The following is a 20975-nucleotide window of genomic DNA, read 5'->3' on the forward strand; positions in this document are numbered from 1 at the left end:
AGGACAAGAGCCACATGAAGACTATCTGAACAGAAACAAATAATTAGGGTCCCTGATGGCATCCTAAAGCCACCATATTAGTCCAGGACTTCCCATATTTAGAATTCTTGTTTAATTAAGGAATTTTTTTAAGAGACAGGGTCTCACTATGTTGCTCAGGCCAGGGTGTAGTGGTTATTGACAGGAGTGATCCTACTACTAATCAGCACAGGAGTTTTGACCTGCTCTGTTTCAGACCTGGGCTAGTTCACTCCTTAGGCAACTTGGTGGTCCCCCGCTCCTGGAGGGTCACCCTGTTGATGTTGAAATTAGTGTGGACACTTGATCAGCATAGATTGCTATAGCCCAGAACTCCTGGACTCAAGTGATCCTCCTACCCAAGCCTCCTGAGTAGCTGGGAGTACAAACATGCATCACCATACCCAGCAAGACTTCTTGATACATAAGAAAAATGGTTGGGCGCAGTGGCTCATGCCTGTAATCCCAGCACTTTGGGAGGCCGAGGCAGGCAGATCATGATGTCAAGAGATCGAGATCATCCTGGCCAACATGGTGAAACCCCGTCTCTACTAAAAATACAAAAATTAGCTGGGTGTGGTGGCGCATGCTTGTAGTCCCAGCTACTCGGGAGGCTGAGGCAGGAGAATCACTTGAACTCGGGAGGTGGAGGTTGCAATGAGCTGAGATCACACCACTGCACTCCAGCCTGGTGACAAAGCAAGACTCCATTTAAAAAAAAAAAAAAAAAAAGGGAAAAGTAAATTTGTTTTAGTCGCTGATTAGTCAGTTTTTTTTATTATTATTAGAAGCCAATGTAATTCTACCTGATAAGTCATGAGTTACCTCAAAGTTGGATAATTGCAATAGATTCCTAATTATTTCCCCTGCCTCCAATCCATATTGCATAATACCACCAGGTTAAATCTTCTGAAAAACCACTTGATCATTATATTCTCAGTTCGGAAACATTCAGTGACTCTTTTTTTTTTTGAGATGGAGTCCTGCTCTGTCACCCAGTCTGGAGTGCAGTGGGGTGATCTTGGCTCACTGCAACCTCTGTCTCCTGGGTTCAAGCGATTTTCCTGCCTCAGCCTCCTGAGTAGCTGGAATTACAGGTGCATGCCACCACGCCTGGCTAATTTTTGTATTTTTAGTAGAGACAGGGTTTCACCATGTTGGCCAGGCTTGTCTCGAACTCCTGACCTCAAGTGATCTGCCCGCCTCGGCTTCCCGAAGTGCTAGGATTATAGGCATGAGCCATCGTGCCTTTATTTTTATGACTTTCTTAAGAAAGTTTTTATGTAAGTAATCAAAAATGTAGTTCAAGAATGTTTATTGTAGCTAAACCTTTATAATAGTCAAAAGGTAGGAAAAACCCACACGTCTACAATAAAAGATTGAATAAAGCATGGTATAACCATAAAATAAAATGCCACACAATAAAATAATGATGTAGATGAATACATATTAACATGAAAAACATTCACAAAATGTTATTAGTGAAAATAATATTACAACAATGTATATATAGTATAATCTTGTCTTTGTAAAAAAAGAAAAGTATTAATTTACATATCACTCTAGGCATTGAAAGCAGCTTGTGTAGTTTACACTCTTACTCTTTCTGGGTAGTGTGATGATGGTGATTTTTACCCCATTCTTTTGGCTTATGTACATTTTCTGCCATGAACAAGTATTATTTCTATCACCAGGAAACAAACTCTAAATTTAAAGGAAAACAATAATAAAAATCTCAATTGTATCATCATCCGCAGCCTTCAAGGAAAATGCCCAGAAATTCCCTCTAATGGGAAAAGTCTATCTACTCATTCTTTTTCTCTAATTAAGCATGCTTTTCTTCAGGCACCAGCATATAAGATAAACTAGCCTCACTGAATTCTATTTTTGTTTTAGTTTTAGCAAAAATATTGTTTTCTATGTCTTTTTTTAAAATTATACTTTAAGTTCTGGGGTACATGTGCAGAACGTGCAGTTTTGTTACATAGGTATACATGTGCTATGGTGGTTTGCTGCACCCATCAACCTGTCACCTACAGTAGGTAGTTCTAATGTTATCCCTCCCCTAGCCCCCCACCTGTTTTTTATGTCCTTTAAAATGATTGGTGTGCAAATATTTCAGCTATATCATGGACCACATCAGTTGGAGCTAACCTAGGGACTTAACCATGGTTTACAACATTATTTTAGTGGAAATCATTCTAAGATCCAAATATCAAATTTACAAAGGTACTTTTTAAATAGGAGATTTCTTGTAGTTCATTGAGTTGGAGATACCTGAGGCTCTGCGGGAAGCAGATGACGCTGTACAGGACTTAACTGTACACAGATTACTGTGCCTGGCTCCTTGTTGTCCAGAAAGCCTTTACCTCCATTCTGCTATAGCAGGTCTCTCTCCTTGCTGTGAAACTTGCTGGGGCTCCCACCTCTTTCCAACCTGTTCATCACCCCACATCCTTCAATGCCTCAATGCCCACAGTAAGTTGTGGTTGAGAAGACAGCATACCCAAGAGTTCTGTGGGGCTGAGGGTGACCATCAGTAAACTGCCAGCTCCATTTTTTTTGTTACATTGCTTCAGTGGGAGCAGTTCTGAGTTCATTACAACTTCCAGTTTAGGAATAGAACTGGAACATAGTTGCCAGCAGCAACTATAGGTTTTGTCATCCTCTTAGAGGTGTGTAACAATTCCTTTATACTTAAGGAATGCGTTTTGGTTTGGAGCATAACCAAACCTGTGGAATGATGAGGAATTTTATGCTACTTTACTGCATTCAGTCTAATTTTCCTGTCAGTAATAATTTCCCACACACGCCTAAAAATAAAGAAGTCAAATTTTTGAGACACATCCTTTTCCGTGAGACAAACTGACTCTATTTCCTGTCTCTGGAATGGAAATGAAATTCAGCAATTTGCTTTAAACAAAACAAGCTGTACTTCAGCAGTGTACTATGTTCTGTTAGAGGAGAGAGGGAGGGAGGCATACTATGGGGTCCCTGCAATAAAAACAGTGTTAGATAGTGTTCTAAGTTATTGTTTCTTGTTGATGTTGTTTGTACTATATATTATTTATACTATATATATATTCATACTATATATATTATTTAATTTTCACAATAGTCTTTTGAAGAACTATTATTTCTTCCATGTTACAGTTGAAAAACTTCAGGTATGGAGAGGTTGACTTGCTCAAGGTCATACAACTAATAAGTGGTAGAAGTGGCATTCAAGGCAAGGTATTCTGGCTCCAGAGTGGGGGCTCTTAAGCACTGTATTATACACCATCTCACTATTATGTAGAGTGCAATGAACATGATTGTGTCTATAGAATATTGGGATCTGGACTAGACATGAGGATGTGATCTAGTGATTCCCAGTTTGATAGATGGTTGTAGAAGTAGATTGGTGAAGTCAAGTGGTTTTCATAGTTTTACGTATGAAATCTTTTTTTTAAACTAAAGATTTTTCCCCCCACTAGAGACAGGGTCTCACTCTGTGGGCCAAGCTGGAATGCAGTGGTGCTATCATAGCTTACTGCAGCCTCAAACTCCTGGGATCAAGTGACCCTCCTGCCTCAGTTTCCTGAATAGCTAGGACTACAACAGGTGTGGGGGTAGCTAAGTTTTAAAACATTGTAGAGACAGGGTCTTGCTATGTTGCCCAGGCTGGTCTTGAATTCCTGGCCTCAAGCGATCCTCCCACCTTGGCCTCTCAAAGTGCTAGATTCCAAGTGTGAGCCACCATGCCCAGCCTCAAACTAAATCTTGAATGAAAGCCTAAAATGAAAGAGATGAACGTGGAATTAATCTGGTGTGAAACTTGTTGGGAACTCCCACTTTTCTCCAACCTGCTCTTCACCCTACCTCCTCCTCCTTCCTTGAAGTTGGGGGACAAGGGAGGAGGAGCAGAACCACAGCCGTTCAGCCTCTCTGCAAAGTCTCCTTTACACTCCAAGGACTTTGAACAGCATGGTTTAAAAACTACTAGTGGCTGGGCATGGTGGCTCATGCCTGTAATCCCAGCACTTTGGGAGGCTGAGGCAAGCAGATTGCTTGAGCTCAGGAGTTCGAGACCAGCAGGGGCAACATGGCAAAACCCCTTCTCTACAAAAAATCAGCTAGGCATGGTGGTGCACCTGTAGTCCCAGCTACCAGGAAGCTGAGGTGGGAGAATTGCTTGAGCCTGGGAGGCGGAGGTTGTAGTGAGCTGAGATGGAGCCACTGCACTCCAGCCCGGGTGACAGAGCCAGACCCTGTCTCAAAACAAAAACAAAAACAAAAACAAAACAAACAAAAAAAACCTACTAGTGAATCAAAAAAAGCAGATTCTGGAAATCGGGAGACCTGGGTTTGAATTTTAGATAAAATCAATACATTTTTAGGGGATTCAGTTTTCTCATCAGTAAAATGGAGATGATTCCTACTTGATATGGATGTGAAGGATAAAATAAGATATGCAAAAGCACTTTGACATTTTTGAAGCAATATAAAAATATTGGTTTCTGTTTCTACATAGCCTTGACTTGAAAAGGAGAGGCCCAAGTAGCAGTGAGTTGTGAGTCAGTATATGCTGCATCTTGGATAGCCAAGAGGACTTGCAGGAAAATCAGGGAAGGTGACTATGGACAGTGTCCAGAGGTCAGCAGCCAGAACACTGAGGTTAAACGAGCTATATCAGAGTAAACCCCGTCCTTCACCTTTGAAATAATCACAAAATTGCAATTAAGAAATTTTGTTTTAGAGGTTTCTGGGGAGACTCAGTAGAATATAAAAGATTCATAAGGAACCAGTATCTGTCAGATTCACTGCTGTATGCCCAGAGCAGCACAGGGGCTAGATACATAAATAAATTAGGTAGGAAAGTCTTAAGGAAAATGTACCAAACCAGTGTAACAAAAACATTTTGTTAGGGCTTATGGCTATGCCTCACAGGGGATCCAAATATGGTTCTCTTAGAGAAACACAGGCCTTGGTAATTCTACTTCATATGCCATGCTAGTTTTATTTTGAACTTTAATAGTAAATGTCAAACCCCTCAGCTTCACAGCCAAAACAAGCATACACTTAAAAGATCTCTTCTTCTAACTTTCAACATGTCTTTACACTTCATACCATTGATTTACAAAAATATTCCTATCAGGAATGTTGGGTCTCAGTTATAAATGTGAATTGATTTATAAGAAAATGTTTTAAAATCAAGTGCAAGTTTTCTTTCAGACTTAATTACAATCCACACATTTCAAGCTCCTATAGAAAGTATCAATAGCGCCAATTGTACCATGTCCACAGCATCCATTCTGGAAGATTGCTTTTCCTAACCTGGGTATTTCAGGCTGCTGCAAATAAAGAAGCCTGCTAGTAGGCAACTGCTAGCTACAACCACATCCTCCCCTATCAGACATGTAGCTACATGCCTCTATCTTTAGAAACATTTAATAGCACGCTAAGTCCCAGTGTTGCAGGTGCTACCCATTTTTACTTCATATGGCTTCTACGAGTTGATGGTAATCTGAATTTATACTAGTTAAGAGACTAAGTTCATTCCTCCCCTTCATTCCCCATTCCCACTCCCGCCCCACCCCCAACACCAGTAGTTTATAATAGACTATTTCGGTGCAAGTGTGAAGTAAATCATATGGTAGAATTCAACTGCAAATAAGAATGGTCAACTCAACTCTTGGTTCATGAATCTGAACTCTCTTATGTTCCTTTTGCAACTGGAAAGAATATTTCTCTCTATTTTGTATGTTCCTGAAGTTCCAGCTGTCTTTTATTAAGGTAAAGGGTCACATTTCACTGCCCAGTTACTTTTAAAAGCATTACAAAGCATACCCTTCCCACTTGGAAACTGGACATTGATTCTCTCTGTGCTCTCATGGAGCTGGACATCCTCAGTTTTGTGAAATGATCACTAGCAAGGCCCCTTGGCCTCTTCTCATGTATTTATGGGTATCAAATAACTCATGCAACTATGTTGGCCTTTCAGTGACCTTAAATATTGCTTATGAGAACAGAAACCTTAATAGCACAGAGATGCACAGGAGGTTCCCTCATATTCCAAATAAACAAGCTTCTTTAGGTACCTTCTCATTATTTGTTTCTGTAGCTTTATTTTGCTGAACAGAACAGCAGTTCTCACCAGAAAACATCCTTTCCTCTTTTCCGTGATTAGAGGGTCAAACATTAGAACAAATTTTTGTAAAATGTATATGAAAAAGAAATAGAACTGTGGACTTTGTATGTTTCTCTCTCAAACTATCACCTAGGTCTCTATATGAGGTGATAGGTTGAAAGATACAAATTCCCTAATTCTATTTCTTTTTCAAATACATTTTATAATTAAAATATTTACTCTTTCTAGTTGTCCTAGCTAGAAAAAATATTGTCATTTAAAATTGGTTTTCCCAAGCTTACTTCAGCCACATGTTAATGACCTACCTTCCCTGCCTCCTTTTCCGAAAAAAAAGTGAAAAAAAATTTTGATGTCTTTGGTAGAGTAAACCAAGGTCTCCAAAATTAGTATTCCAGTGTTAGTTGAAAATGCCTAGGTTTGATATTATTCTTTTTAAAGTCTCCTTAAGGTTGGGAAATCTGATATATCCTAATTCAACTCTTCTATTTTGCAAGTGAAGAAACTGGGCCGGCGTAGTAAAATTATATTGGGCCTCAAGTTCTCCAGCCCCTAGCATCAATGCTCCTCCACCTACACCAAGATTGCTAGATTGTGCAGTAATGCAAAAATGAGACAAAAGAGCTCCAATGGCATCTTAATGTATGCAAATCTGACAAATAGCTATGAATCATCCCCAAGGTAATACTTTAAAGCAGGCTTTGATATATTTGATGTTATGATGAAATGAGGAACTCAGATATTCCAACACTTCCAAATGTCACATCCAAAAGTTTGAAATTAATATTAGCATTCTATAAAGGCACTTCAGTGAATATAAGAATTATGACTAAGCCAAGAACTTCCAGTTTTTATTTTTTAAACATCATTTAACAAGAAAAACATTCAACCAAATTAAAAAGAACTAGGTTGGATTAATTTACAATAAAATAATCAACTTAAAATATCGGCCCTTCCATTTAGGGCCAAGGAGGCCAATAGTTCCTGTTTAAACAGCAGAATTGCACAATTATTTTTACCTATATTTGATGGCACAAAAAAATAAAAGTCTTACAACTTCCACGGACATCCTCCCCTCCCTCCAGAGCAGAGTTCATACAATTCCATCTTAGGTCAGTACTCAGGCTTTAAAAAATCATCTTACATTTTGAAATATAATACAACTACTCTGGTAACAAGAATACTTTTAAAACAATTCTTATAGAAAACAAATACCTTAGATAATTGTGTGGCACATTAGACTGCTCAAAGAAACAGCAAAGATGAAAAATAATGTACAAGAATTATAGTCCCTTGTTTATAGAAACCATCCAAATAAAATATTTTCCCTAATTTTCCTCGCTTCTTATAATTTATTAGCAGAGATGAATTACAAGAAGCAGAACGCACCATTTTTTGGTTCTTGGTTGTAGCTGCCAGCTTAGGAGTTCATGACTATAAATATAAAGCAAATATGATTATGCTCACAAGTTCTGGAATGGTTAAAAAACCCAGATATCTCTAAAGTGTTTCTCTATCCTTGCTTTCAAGTCATGACAAAAAAATTCACAGCAGTTTAAAGGATGGTGAAAGACTAAACATGGGCCCACTAAAATAGAGATTGATTTTACCTATTACACTCCTATAGTAAAAATTGTAATAAGTATGATATTGTATTAAGTAACATTCTATAGTAAGCTGTTGGAGCAAATACAGCATTTAACAGGTTCATTTACAGATCCGGCATGGTAGCCTTCAGACAGAACATCTTATTTTCACACTCTTGAACATGTAACCTTTAAAAAAACCAAAAGGAATATGTAATTTATGAGAGCTGGCCAGGCACTTAATTTGGGGAAAGAGAAGGATTTTGAGGTAAACTAGAATTCTTTTCAGCAATCACAAACATAGCCTAAAAACCACGTTTTATACCACACTGAAGTTATTCGGCTTTTAACTATAAGTTTGTCACTCCTTTGTGCCAAAATTCACACCTAGGTGTAACTTTTTTTTTGGAGACAAGTCTCTCTTGTCACCCAGGCTGGAGTGCAGTGGCACGATCTCTGCTCACTGTAACCTCCACCTCCTGGGTTGAAGTGATTCTCCTGCCTCAGCCTCTCAAGTAGCTGGGACTACAGGCACGGGCCACCATGCCCGGCTAATTGTAACTTCTTAAGGTATTCAAAGAACATACTCAAGTCTGAATTTTGGCCCCATTTAGAAACTTCTGTGCTTAGAACATACTTGGAAAACTCTAAGTACATACATACAAGGGCTATTGGCACAAGAGCCCAAGATGAGTAACTATCTTTCTCCCTAATTTGACATCAAATTTAATAGATTTTTAAGAAAAAGAATCACTGCCAATCACAGACATTTAAAAAAAAATGACTGAGGTGATAAGCCTCAGGAAAATTACAGAGTAACACTGCTCCAGAAGGAGCAGAAACAGAAAAGCAGAATTTCCATTTACAAATGATGACAGTACTGTGAAAGCTCCCAGAATTAGCAGTAAGAAGCACAACTCTGCAGGTTCATTATACTCTGGACACAGTATATGTTTCTTCTCTTCTGAATTTCAAGGTAATATGACATTTGCTTAATAAATGAAAATTCATAATATAGAAGATGGAGGACCTCAGTAAGTATTTAGATATTAAAGACAGGAACAAAGTGGCCATTTTGGAATTAGTCTTTTATCAAAAGTTATCCAAGTCTATTTTTCATGAGAATTACCAGGGTATTATCTGCAAATTAAAATGCCAAGCCTCCAAATCCTCATAGGTATCAATTAATTATATTTTCCATTCCTGTCTCAACAATTTCAACTTCCTGTTTTGAGCAAACTCATCAGCTTAGATTTATCAACATCTTGTTTTAAACCCTTCAAAGAACATTATGAATAAAAAGAATTTAAAACGTTTTTCAGCTGAGACATCCTCATTCTCAAATGAGAATATTGGCTTAATTTAGAGTTTCTACATGGCTAAAAGAAAAAAAAATGTTTAAATACGTGATACTGAGTTTTCCAGTCATGGTAAAGGGTTTGTGCTAACTGACCTCTTCTTTCCTTGCAGGGCTAACTGCAGCTACCTAGCAAAATTACTAGCTGGAGTTACTGGTGCAATGAGCAAATGCAGAAGAATTTCTTTCTCTGTGATGCTAACTGGATTGTTCAAGTTTTGAAACTGTGACCCTGGTCCATTAGCACCATGCTTTACTCAACTGAAATAATCAAGCCCCTATTGCTGTGGGGGAAGCTGTAGAGGGTGGGGTGAGAAGGGGATTGAGGGCAATTATATACATCATTAAGATACCATGATATACAGTGAAAATGTAATTTGTTAATATACTATATTTGAGGTTTGAAAATCACTGATCACAGCTATTAAATAACAATGCACCAAAGTTTTACAATATTTGAACATCTGCAAATGCAGAGCTTTCTGGTATGACACAAATTTGAATACAAATGGAAGTTCATTGAATATTAGGTTTATCAGTAAGCTAGGGGAAACAAATTACATACATTGTATAGGCAGTAACCTATGAAAAAAGTGGAGATTAGGTAAAAATTAAGTGAAATTATTCATATGCTTTCAGTTTCATCTTTCTCCTGGGAAAGCCCCAAAACAGGCTTCTGGAAAACCAATTTCATACATGTACAAAATGGCATCTGCTCTCAAATAGATATAGCTTTCCTTCAATGGTAGATAAGTCACAGACGTATCTCAGACATTCATTTCATGCATAAGGATTTTTGAGACATCTATTCCACTGAAATATTATAAAGGAAGTCTACAAACCACTTCTAGGAAAAAGGCACTTCACTGTGAAAGTTGGATTTAATTACGTCAAAGTTGTGAAGACTAGGATAGACTCAAAATTCAGTATTCATTTTTGTATTTATGAATCTAGAGCAGATGCCAGTTTAGAGAATAGAGCCGATAACATTATAAACAAACCAAACAGCAATAATAACTATATTCTTGGCAAAACAGTAATTTATGACATTTCTCCAAAAATTAGCATAGTTCTAAGTTCAACAGTAAAAAGAAAAAAAAAATCACCAGCAGTTGCTACTTTAGAGCTCAAGACACTATTTTCAATAGAATTTCACGTTTGCGGTTTGGTTCTCTGTTTCAGACATGAACTGCTTTTCAGATGAAAAACCTGGGGTGGCAGAGGTGTGTTTGTGCTGTGGAAGAACCCAGGGCAGAAAAATAACAGGGAGTAACAAGAGGTGCATTCTCTGGTCAGACAGCCAAGTGAGGAGGTAGTTATTCTGAGAACTTCTCAAATAGAGATTATTGTACTAAACTACTGAGAGCTGGGGAAGTAGCAGGAGCTTCTCTGTGAGACTGAAGATAGCAACAGGAATACTTCTCCTCCAGGGAAGTCAGGACCAGGGTGTCAGTGCAGCTGAAATAGAAACAGAATTTGTATAAGTGACACATTCGGAGTATAAGAAAAACAAGTATACAAAATTAACAGGAATGAGAATACATTTCCAAACTTGTCCTACCTTGAAAGTGGCTCTTTTCTGACAAAACTTTAAAAGTATCTGTAAAAAAAGAACAGAAACCATGTCCTTATTAACTAGTTTCAAAGTAGTGATCCTTCAAATTCCTGGTCATTGCCAGGAATAGGGTATGCCTACATTTCATAAATAATGTCTTATAATTTCTAATGTTACCAAAAATATAAAGATACCTGTGGAATAATCAAATGTTTTAAACACTTTAGACCTCAGTACTTTCAGAAAGGGTGTCATATGGAAAATGTGCAGAAGAGGACAGGCAGAAACTCAAAAAACATATAGACAATAACACCAGCACTCCTCCAAATTGCCCAATACTATATACTAAGATTTGTAATTATGCCAAGAAACCATATGCTCACCTTGTTACATCACCACACATGGCAATCCCATACAACCCTGAGTCCCATCATCACTGCTGTTGAGTTTTTTCATTCGGTACTGGCGTATTTCTCTTACCAGTGTGTAAAAAGCATCTTCAACACCCTATAAAAGGAAAAAATGAAAAAAAATGAGAGAGCTAGCTTAACGGACACAATCCAAATTATAAGCTCTCTTGCATTTGTATCTCTTTATGTGGACATAAGATTCCAATTACTAAACGAATAGCTGATAAAATAAAATATGGTGATTTAAGGAAGAGAACACTAAATTTCACATTCCTATTGAATCACAAGAACAGGCTGATATAAAAATGGCACATTTTGCCAAATAAACATTCATGCAAAGGAAAAGGGTAATGTGAGAAACACGGAACAAAACTACATTAAACTAAAGACTCCATTCAGGAGGCTTAAGCCCTAAACGGGCTGGTGTTGACAGAGAAATAACTAATGTTTATAAATATTTTTAGTCAAGGATCTTCCCAAGAAATATTTGTGGATGTTAATGCAGGAGTAAACATGCCATAACAGAATATTAGTAAGTTCATTTTGGGTTTAAACAAGCGTTAAGAAAAAGAACACTACTAAAAATGCCTAACAACAGGCCGGGCGTGGTGGCTCACGCCTGTAATCCCAGCACTCTGGGAGGTCCAGGTGGGAGGATTGCTTGAGGCCAGGAGTTCGAGACCAGCCTGGGCAACATGGTAAAACCCCGTCTCTACTAAAAGTACAAAAATTAGCCGGGCATGATGATGCGCCCATAGTCCCAGCTACTTGGGAGGCTGAGGCAGGAGAATCACTTGAACCCAAGAGACAGAGGCTGCAGTGAGCTGAGATCGATCACACCACTGCACTCCAGCTTAGAAGACAGAGTGAGACTCTGCCTAAAAAAAAAAAAACATAAAAAAATAAAAATGAAAAAAATGCATAACAACAAAGAATATGAATATGGATCACATCTCTACCAGAGTTAATCAACTGATGCAAACTCTTGCACAAATGCTGAAAGCTGTACCATACCTGTCTGGTCTTGGCTGAGGTTTCAATGAATGGAATCCCGTAACTCTTGGCCAGTTCGTGGGCTTGTTTTGTATCAACTGTCCTTGTTGGCAAATCACACTTGTTTCCCACTAGCACCATAGGTACATCATCCGAGTCTTTTACTCGCTTAATCTGCTCCCTAAAAACGGGAATATATTATCAGAACATAAGAAAAACAAGATTAGGCTGGGTGCAGTGGCTCATGCCTGCAATCTCAGCACTTTGGGAGGCTGAGGAGGGCAGACTGCTTGAACCCAGGAGTTTGAGATTAGCCTGGGCAACATGGCAAAACCCGGTCTCTACAAAAAAATATAAAAATTAGGCTGGGTGCAGTGGCTCATGCCTGTATTCCCAGCACTTTGGGAGGTTGAGGTGGGCAGATCACAAGGTCAGGAGTTCAAGACCAGCCTGGCCAATATGGTGAAACCCCATCTCTACTAAAAATACAAAAATTAGCCAGGTGTGGTGGCAGGCGCCTATAGTCCCAGCTACTCGGGAAGCTGAGGCAGGAGAATCGCTTGAACCTGGGAGGCGAAGATTGCAGTGAGCCAAGATCACGCCACTACACTCTAGCCTGGGCGACAGAGTGAGACTCCATCCCCCCCAACCCCCCCCAAAATATATATATATATAAATATATATAATATATAAAAATAAATATATATAATATATAAATATATATTTATATATAACTTATAATATATAAATATATATAATTTACACATATAAATATATATTTATATATTTATATATATTTATAAATAAAAAATATATATACAATATATATTATAGCTGGGTGTGGTGGCGCATGCCTGTAGTCCCAGCTAATTGGGAGACTGAGGTGGGAGGATCACCTGGGTCCAGAAAGGTCAAGGCTGCAGTGAGCCATAATTGTTCCACTGCACTCCAGCCTGGGCAACAGGAAAAAAGAAAGAAAAGAAAGGGAAGAAAGAAAAGAAAAGAGAAAAGAAAGAGAAAGAGAGTGAGAGAAAGACAAGATTTCAGGAAGGAATAAATGGCTAGGGCAAAAAAGAAACTAGCAAATTTTATGTAGCCCTATTAACTTCTAGTATTTTTGCTTTTTTCTACCACTTAGAGAAGACATTGTATACTAAGGAGACTGCTTTAGACTTGTTGCAGCAGCCATCAGGAAGCCATAAGTACAAGCTCACCTTCTAATGGGAGTGGATGGGTATTTTATCCTGACACATGACCTAGTGAGGCTCCTGGATTCTCCAAAGAGCTTGGCTCTGGATTTAATTGGCAACTAGAAATCACCCTTTAGATTAAGGTCTAAAGTATAAAAAGTGAAGCTCACTGTTGCTAAATAACTAGGTGTGACAGTATTTAATGGAAGGCAGTCTATCACTTTTCAAGATGGGTGGTGCTCAAACATTTTCTTCAAATAAATTGTAGATGAAGCTGGGCATGGTGACTCCCGCCTATAGTCTTAGCACTCTGGGAGATTCAGGTGGGAGGATCACTTGACCTAGGAGTCCGAGACCAGCCTGGGCAACATGGTGAAACCTTGCTTCTACAAAAAATACAAAAATTAGCTGGGCATGGTGGCACATGTGCCTGTGGTTCCAGCTACTCAGGAAGCTGAGGTGGGAGGATCCCTTGATCCCTGAGAGGTTGAACCCTGAGAGTGTCATGCCACCGCACTCTGGCTTGGGCAACAGAGGGAGACTCCATCTCTAAAAAACTAAAACAGGCCGGGCACGGTGGTTCACACCTGTAATCCCAGCCCTCTGGGAGGCCGAGGCGGGTGGATCACCTGAGGTCAGGAGTTTGAAACCAGCCCGGCCAACATGGTGAAACCCCATGTCTACTAAAAATACAAAAAAAATTAGTCGGGCATGGTGGTGGACGCCTGTAATTCCAGCTACTCGGGAAGCTGAGGCAGGAGAATCTCTCGAACCCGGGAGGCGGAGGTTGCAGTGAGCCGCGATCGCACCACCGTACTCCATCCAGCTTGGGCAACCAGAGCGAAACTCAGTCTCAAAAAAAAAAAAAAAAAAAAAAAACTAAAACGAAACATTGTATCTGGAAGCCCAAGCGACAAAATAGAAAACATAAGAACTGCTCTTAGTAAAGGGAGGCTGAAGCATCTAGAACTCCTGACAGCACCCCTTTCAATGACATGTAAGACACACCACACAGCACACCTGGGAAACAATTGCTTTAGATTGTCTTGACCAACACAATCCAACAGTACTTTATGTGATGATGGAAATGGTCTATATCTGTACTGTTCAACATGGTACCTACCAGTAGCTATTGAGCATTTGGTGGTCAAGGAACTAATTTTTAAATTTTATTTAATCTTAATTAACTGTAAATAACCACATACTGCACAGTACTGTTTTAGTCTCTACCCCTGGATTACCCACAAAGTCATGTATCTGAACTACATTCCACTGGCTATTTGCAAAACTGTGCTTGATGGTAATAGCCTACATTAAGGGATAAGACAGCCTAAAGTACCTGGACCATGTCACTGTCAGGTTACTACTGATTTTTACATTAAACAAGCCTCTTTGAGGATCCATGGGAAAATTTCCTTCTAGTCTGAGCAACTTAACGGCTTTCAGCATACAGATACTGAATCTTTCAGCTGGCTACTTTCCTTTTCACAACAGTGACCAAATTTGTAGTCCACCTTTAGAAAGTCACTGGAACTTCATGCACAATCACAGAATATGCTCACTCCTAAATTTGTTTATTTTACCCTTATTTTTTTGGTCTCACTTAAGCCTATTTTTCATTAATTTTATCTTGCTCTACTATATGCATTTTCATAAGATGTTTTAAATACTCTTTGGTTTGAGCTAAGGCATATAGAAAAATGAATAAATTTCTTGTAAGAAAGAAGAAAAATGACTTCTAGAAATTCAAAAAACATTTATTAGATGCATGCCAAGTGTGGGCATTTTATTAAGTACTGCTATTACTTTTAGACAAAAAAAAAAATGGGAAGTACAACAGGTTAGGAAAAGAACACTTGAATTCAGTGTTGGACCAATCTGCTTTTGAGAGCAGACATCTTCACATGGATAGAAAATAAGCCAAGACTCAAGCCTTTAGGCAGAACACTTAAGTAGCATTTACTGTGTGCCAGGCACTATTCTGAGTGATTTGCGTATTTATTAAAACTGTAATCTTCACAACTCTATGAGGTAGGTATTATTATTTCCATATTATAGGTTAGGAAAGCCACATAGCCCCTGAGTCACGTCGCTAATAAACAGAGCTAGGTTTCAATCCAGGCAGAGTTCTCATTCTTAACCATTATATTATTCTGTTTAAGAACACTGTGCTAAGAAAAAGGAGCTTTGGGTTTTTGGTCCTGGCTCTGCTACTAATAACAATCCTGACTCCAAAACCTAACAAACGACATTCTGAACTCTGTTTCTGATTCTGCAAAATAAGAATATTGTACTAGAATTTTTATGGTCCAATCTAGCTTTGAAACTTTATGGTTCTATGGACAAAGTCTATCTTTATGTTCCCTTGCTTTGTTTTCATCTTTATGGACTTCCTATTTGCTTACTCCTATCATTTTATTTTTTATTTTTTTTGGAGACAGAATCTTGCTCTGTTGATTAGGCTGGAGTGCAGCAGTGCAGTGGAGTAAGCATGCCTCGACCTCCTGAGCTCACGTGATCCTCCCACCTCCGCCTCTCGAGTAGCTGCCACCATGTGTGACTAATTTTTTTATTTTTATTTTTGTAGAGACAGGGTCTTGCTCTGTTGCCCAGGCTGGTCTCCAACTCCTGGGCTGAAAGTGATCCTCCCGCCTTGGCCTCCCAAAGCACTGACATTCCAGGTGTGAGCCACTGTGCCTGGCCTATCTTTTCCATTACATACTGAAAGATGTTTCTTGGAGATGTTTTCCTCTCTGAAATTCCTTTGTGATCTCAAATTACAACAACTCTGGTTCCAAGTCATTCCCAGTAGCAAGCTTCACTTATGTATTATCAAACTTTATAGTAACAGTATATTATGTAAAATAAATTCCAGTATTAACTTTCAGTAATTACCCTAGATTCTCAATGTCAAACAACCTAAAACCAACTCTTCCCATAATTAAAAAGCTCTATCTTCCCTAGTGTGGTAACCTCATTTCCCCATAAAGATTCAGAACACAAAGATCATCCTTTCAGAGAAAATAATGCTCCTAGTACCTGTAGAGGTTAATATCTGCAAATGACTTGCTATTATTGATGGCAAATACACAGAGGAAGCCTTCGCCTGTCCTCATGTATTGGTCTCTCATGGCACTGTACTCTTCTTGTCCAGCTGTATCCAGTATGTCCAACAAACAGGTTTCACCATCTATAACCACTTGTTTTCTGTAAGAATCCTGGGGGTGTGGAGGGTAAGGGGGCAGGGAGGGAGGGAAGTTCAATTTTTATTAAAAACCACAGGGAATACAATGCTATTGCCAAGGTTAAATAAGCATCTAACTATTCAAGCCCATTTCTGCCTATCTGGTTTGTCCCTCAAATTGCTAATATATAATCACAAACAAAAAGTATCCAATATCACCCTACATAAAAGAAAACCCACCAAATTCTATATGCCTGCAGAAAAGAAATATGGTCACTCTGTTCCTGGAAAAGATTAAGAAAACACAGTAACTCAAATGACAACTCTACTGCAGCCAGGAGGCTACAGATTAAGTACCTAGTGTATTTCACTAAGCTATGAACTGGACTGTTTTATTTGTGCTGTTTATTTTACTTAAAGAAATCTAAACATACCTCCACCAATTATAACCTGGCCCTATATACATCATTTGTGTTTATGACTAAATATACAAATACCTTTGTTTCAGAGAAGGTTTTTTTTTATCATGACAGATGTACCTTTGGGAAATATTCCTGAATCAAATTCTTAAAGGTTCCAAACAAGGTATAGTTATGATTAATTTCTCAGGAAGACAAACATGCATAGATCATATAAAAAATACTTTCATTTTGGTTTTATGGCAACAGGACTTTTACTTGTATTTTAATGTCATCACACTTGGAGAACTCTCTGGAGTACTGGAAGTGCTCTATACTGTTATCTGGGTGGTAGCTACATGACTACATAGAAACGCAAAAAGCACTGGGCTGTAGACATAAAATTTATGTATTTTACTTATGTAAATTGCTCAATAAATCAAACATTTAAAAATATTTAATTAAAATATTAAACATTTCATGTAAAATATTAAAGCTGTTAAGCTCAAAATAAAGATTTTGCCAAGGGTTAGCAACCAATTTTTTATAGTGGCTATATTAGAGTTAGTTTGCATCAATTAAACACGAGTAGCCAGATGGTAGGGAGGCCAGGTGTTGATTAAAATAATCTCTAAAGTTAGGCATTTCTAAACTGAACAAAATTACAAAACCCTTTATTTATTTATCTATTTATTTATTTTTTGAGACGGAGTCTTGCTCTGTTGCCCAGGCTGGAGGTCTGTGGTGTGATCTCGGCTCACTGCACCCTCTGCCTCTTGAGTTCAAGCGATTCTCCCACCTCAGCCTCCTGAGTAGCTGGGATTACAGGTGCGTGCCACCACACCCAGCTAATTTTTGTATTTTTAGTAAAGACGGGGTTTTACCATGTTGATCAGGCTGGTCTTGAACTCCTGACCTTGTGATCCGCCTGCCTCAGCCTCCCAAAGTGCTGGGATTACAGGCGTGAGCCACCGTGTCCGGCAAAACCCTTTATTTAAAGAGCCTTAGGTGCCACTTACTGAAGACAATCTGTACCATGAACTCTCATAATAACAATAGAATCCCTAAGTACTATTACATAGTGCTTTACCATTCATAAATAACTTAAATATATTATTTAACTTTCCATAACATCCCTGTGTGGTAGGCAGGACAAGTTTATGGTAATTTAAAACATGAGGAAAATGAGGTTGGGAGAGATTCAGTTGCTCAATATCACACAACTAAATAAACTGCAAACAGGGACCAAAATCCTAGGCATAAAGACTAAAAATCTCAAGTTCTTGCTACTCCAATCATCTGGTCTCAGCTGCTTCAACTAGCTAATAAATAAATATTGAAGAACACTCATCTCTGAATCCTTTATCTCCATCCTATTATCTCCCATACAATCAGACAGTCTCGCTACTATGGCCTGTGTTTCTCATGTAATAGAGCCGTTATATATGAAGAAACTCATGAATGAACTCAACACTGAGTTTGCAATAGTTTACAGAACTGTTAAAAACTGGACAGGTTTTAGAAACTTCAGCAGCTAATAAAAATGAACTGTTCTCTATAAACACGTTAAGCTTATTGCATAACTGAATGTATACCCAAAATAACTTTTTACTTTCTCTCCTCTTATTCCTTTAATACAGAATATGGGTAAAGATGATCCGACAAGTGAGAGACAGGATCAGGTCAGCGGGCTACCACTGGGCCTCACCTCTATGGTGGGATCATATTCATCTACAAAGTGGTTCTGGATTAGCTGGATTGTCAGTGCGCTTTTCCCAACACCACCTGCTCCAACCACCACCAGTTTGTACTCAGTCATTTCACACCAGCAAGAACCTGTTGGAAACCAGTAATCAGGGTTAATTGGCGAGCCACATCTACAGTACTTTAAAGCTTTCTATAATCAATAGAAATGAAAACCCCAGTGTGACCTTCCATTTGGTTCTTAAAGTGACTAGAGAACGCAAAAACACTGGACTAATATCGGCCTCACACTTCTGGAGTAGTTTTCTAGCAACCCCCATCCTTAGCTATTTTTCAACAGTCCTTGGGCCCCGCCCTCAGCCTAAGCAATGGAAATCCCCCTTCCTATTACTCCCCGAAGGCTTCTCTGCTCTAGCAGGAAGCCTCCAGGCCGCAACTCCTTCCCATTCTCCCTGTCTCCAAAGATCTCCCCACGTAGGCACCAAATGGAAGGACCCCCGCCCAAGGCCTTTGTCTCCAGCTGATAGATTCTGCTCGATTTCTGGCATCAGTGAAACGCCTGAACATTCCACAGCCCAAAGCCGAACACTATGCATGAGATAAACTTACCTCAAGCTCCACTGCCTCTGCTTTGGACAGATTTAGGACCACAGCCGGGAAAAATGTTGGAGACCCCGGAACCGCCATGAACAGCCCCCACCAAGGAGCGGCACTTCCGGCCCCGCCCGCTACGTAATCAGTCGGCGCCCCAGGCGCCTGAGTCCCCGCCCCGGCCACGTGGGCCTCCGAACCACGAGTCATGCGGCAGGCCGCACCCAGACCCGCCCCTCCCACACGGGACGTTTCAATAATGAAAGCGCTAGGTGCTAGTGTCTCAAAAATCAGTAAAACTTTATTCGCTTCCATTCTTTCGCCATTAACAGAAAACTGGAGAAAGCAAAAATGTTTTGTGTTTACAAAGATAAACGGCCTCTTTACCCAGAGATCAAAACCTCAAACGACAAGGGGGAAGATAAAACCGCCCTCCCCCACATCCCCTGAGCTGACCCTTGTCATCTTAGACAAAGCCTTCAGTCCACTGGCCAGGGACCCTGTATATGGCCAATTCAAGAAGAGGGCCAAGAAATCAGACCCATCCATTCCCGTGATATAAAGTTGAACAGAAGCTACACCAAGGGTCAAGTGTCTGTATTTTACAGGACACAGTAACCAGGCGGCTACTTATAAAAAAAACAAGATTCATTTCAGGCACAACCTTTTTATTTTTTTTTTGTTTTGTTTTGTTTTTAAATCAGTAAAAGAAACCGGGTCCTAGAAGCTGCAGTGATCTAAGCAGCAGCAAGTTTGTGCATTCATTTTTTTTGTTTTTGTTTAAATATGTTTAAATTATCACACTGCTGGCACTCCTCATTTGCATGAAATTCTGCACCATACCTACTAATTGTAGTAAAGTTACCCCCCAACCCACGAAAAAAAACCTACTCTGGAAGATAATTTTCACTGAAATATAACCAAACTTCTTTAAGTGGATTGTGACAAGATTATAAATGATATGAAAAATAACATTTTAAAATTTGGCCATCAACTTTAAGAAATGGTTTGCCTATACAAATTTTTGTAATTTTTAAAAGATAATATATTCTACCCTCATATGGTCCTCAGAATTAAAGCATAATGAACAGGAAGAAAAAGGAAAAGAATGCAACTGAGTGCTAAGGCAGAACATCTTGCCAGAAGTAATTAATGAAGGTAGAGTATATAATGAAAAGTGCAGAATTTCATAGGGCCAACAAGATAACAGTCTATATTTTTCACTTACACAGGCAAAGTGGATTCTGCAATTACCAGTTGCGTTAAATGCACCAAATAAAGCTCCTAAAATTGATACTATAAGGCGCCACCTTAAGTTTTTCCAGGCTGCAACTGTGCATTATTTAAAATGGTTTTCTTAAATTTATTTATTTTTTTAAACATAACACGAGGAAGGTGTTAAAACTGGTGTAATAGCTCAATAGAATAAGTATTCCAGATTTCGGGAGGGATGAAGAGGGAGATACTCAGAACCCTTCACCAGATTCCCCCCAACTTGATCATAGTGGATTAATGGTGTGCTTTGTGGATGTGGTTAGTCAATGACACCAGCTTGACGGATCTTTCTTTCTGCACCAAACCCCTGTGGGGGGGAGAAAAAAAAAAACCCTGCAGTTAATGATTTGAGCGCACAACAATCATAGTACATTCACTATTCCGAAATGAAACTACAAAAGCATTATTTTTAATCATCTTATGCAGTACTAATTCTTTCCTAGAGGAGAAAATCCACAGTAAGCACTCCTGACCCATTCATTACCTAAACTGTCTTCAAAGCATCAAGAAAAGAAATGTGCTTCTTACTATAAGCAACCATTAGGTTAGGGGGCTGAACCAATGTGTAGAAAGTCCTAACTAGTTAT

General features: G+C 39.0%; 2 protein-coding genes across 13 annotated transcripts in view; both read right to left on the minus strand.

The window, feature by feature from the left end:
* Positions 1-6968: 6968 nt before the first annotated feature.
* Positions 6969-19286, minus strand: NRAS (NRAS proto-oncogene, GTPase). Its single transcript, XM_001149822.6, has 7 exons — positions 19132-19286; positions 18527-18654; positions 16276-16454; positions 12068-12227; positions 11027-11150; positions 10650-10688; positions 6969-10546 (listed from the first exon to the last, which is right to left on the minus strand). The coding sequence occupies exons 2-5, from the start codon at positions 18635-18637 to the stop codon at positions 11031-11033; spliced, it is 570 nt and encodes a 189-aa protein (XP_001149822.1). The 5' UTR covers positions 18638-18654; positions 19132-19286; the 3' UTR covers positions 6969-10546; positions 10650-10688; positions 11027-11030.
* Positions 19287-19389: 103 nt separating this feature from the next.
* The window catches only part of CSDE1 (cold shock domain containing E1), a 41254-nt gene continuing 39668 nt past the window's right edge, over positions 19390-20975 (minus strand). For all 12 annotated transcript variants that reach the window (XM_001160588.7, XM_003308298.6, XM_054686125.2 and 9 more), the window contains one exon: positions 19390-20695. In XM_001160588.7, the coding sequence (XP_001160588.2) occupies positions 20648-20695 (48 nt within the window). In that variant the 3' untranslated portion in view covers positions 19390-20647. The remainder of the gene's footprint in view (positions 20696-20975) is intronic.

The sequence above is a fragment of the Pan troglodytes genome, chromosome 1 (genome assembly GCF_028858775.2).
Source record: "Pan troglodytes isolate AG18354 chromosome 1, NHGRI_mPanTro3-v2.0_pri, whole genome shotgun sequence".
Lineage (NCBI taxonomy): Eukaryota > Metazoa > Chordata > Mammalia > Primates > Hominidae > Pan > Pan troglodytes.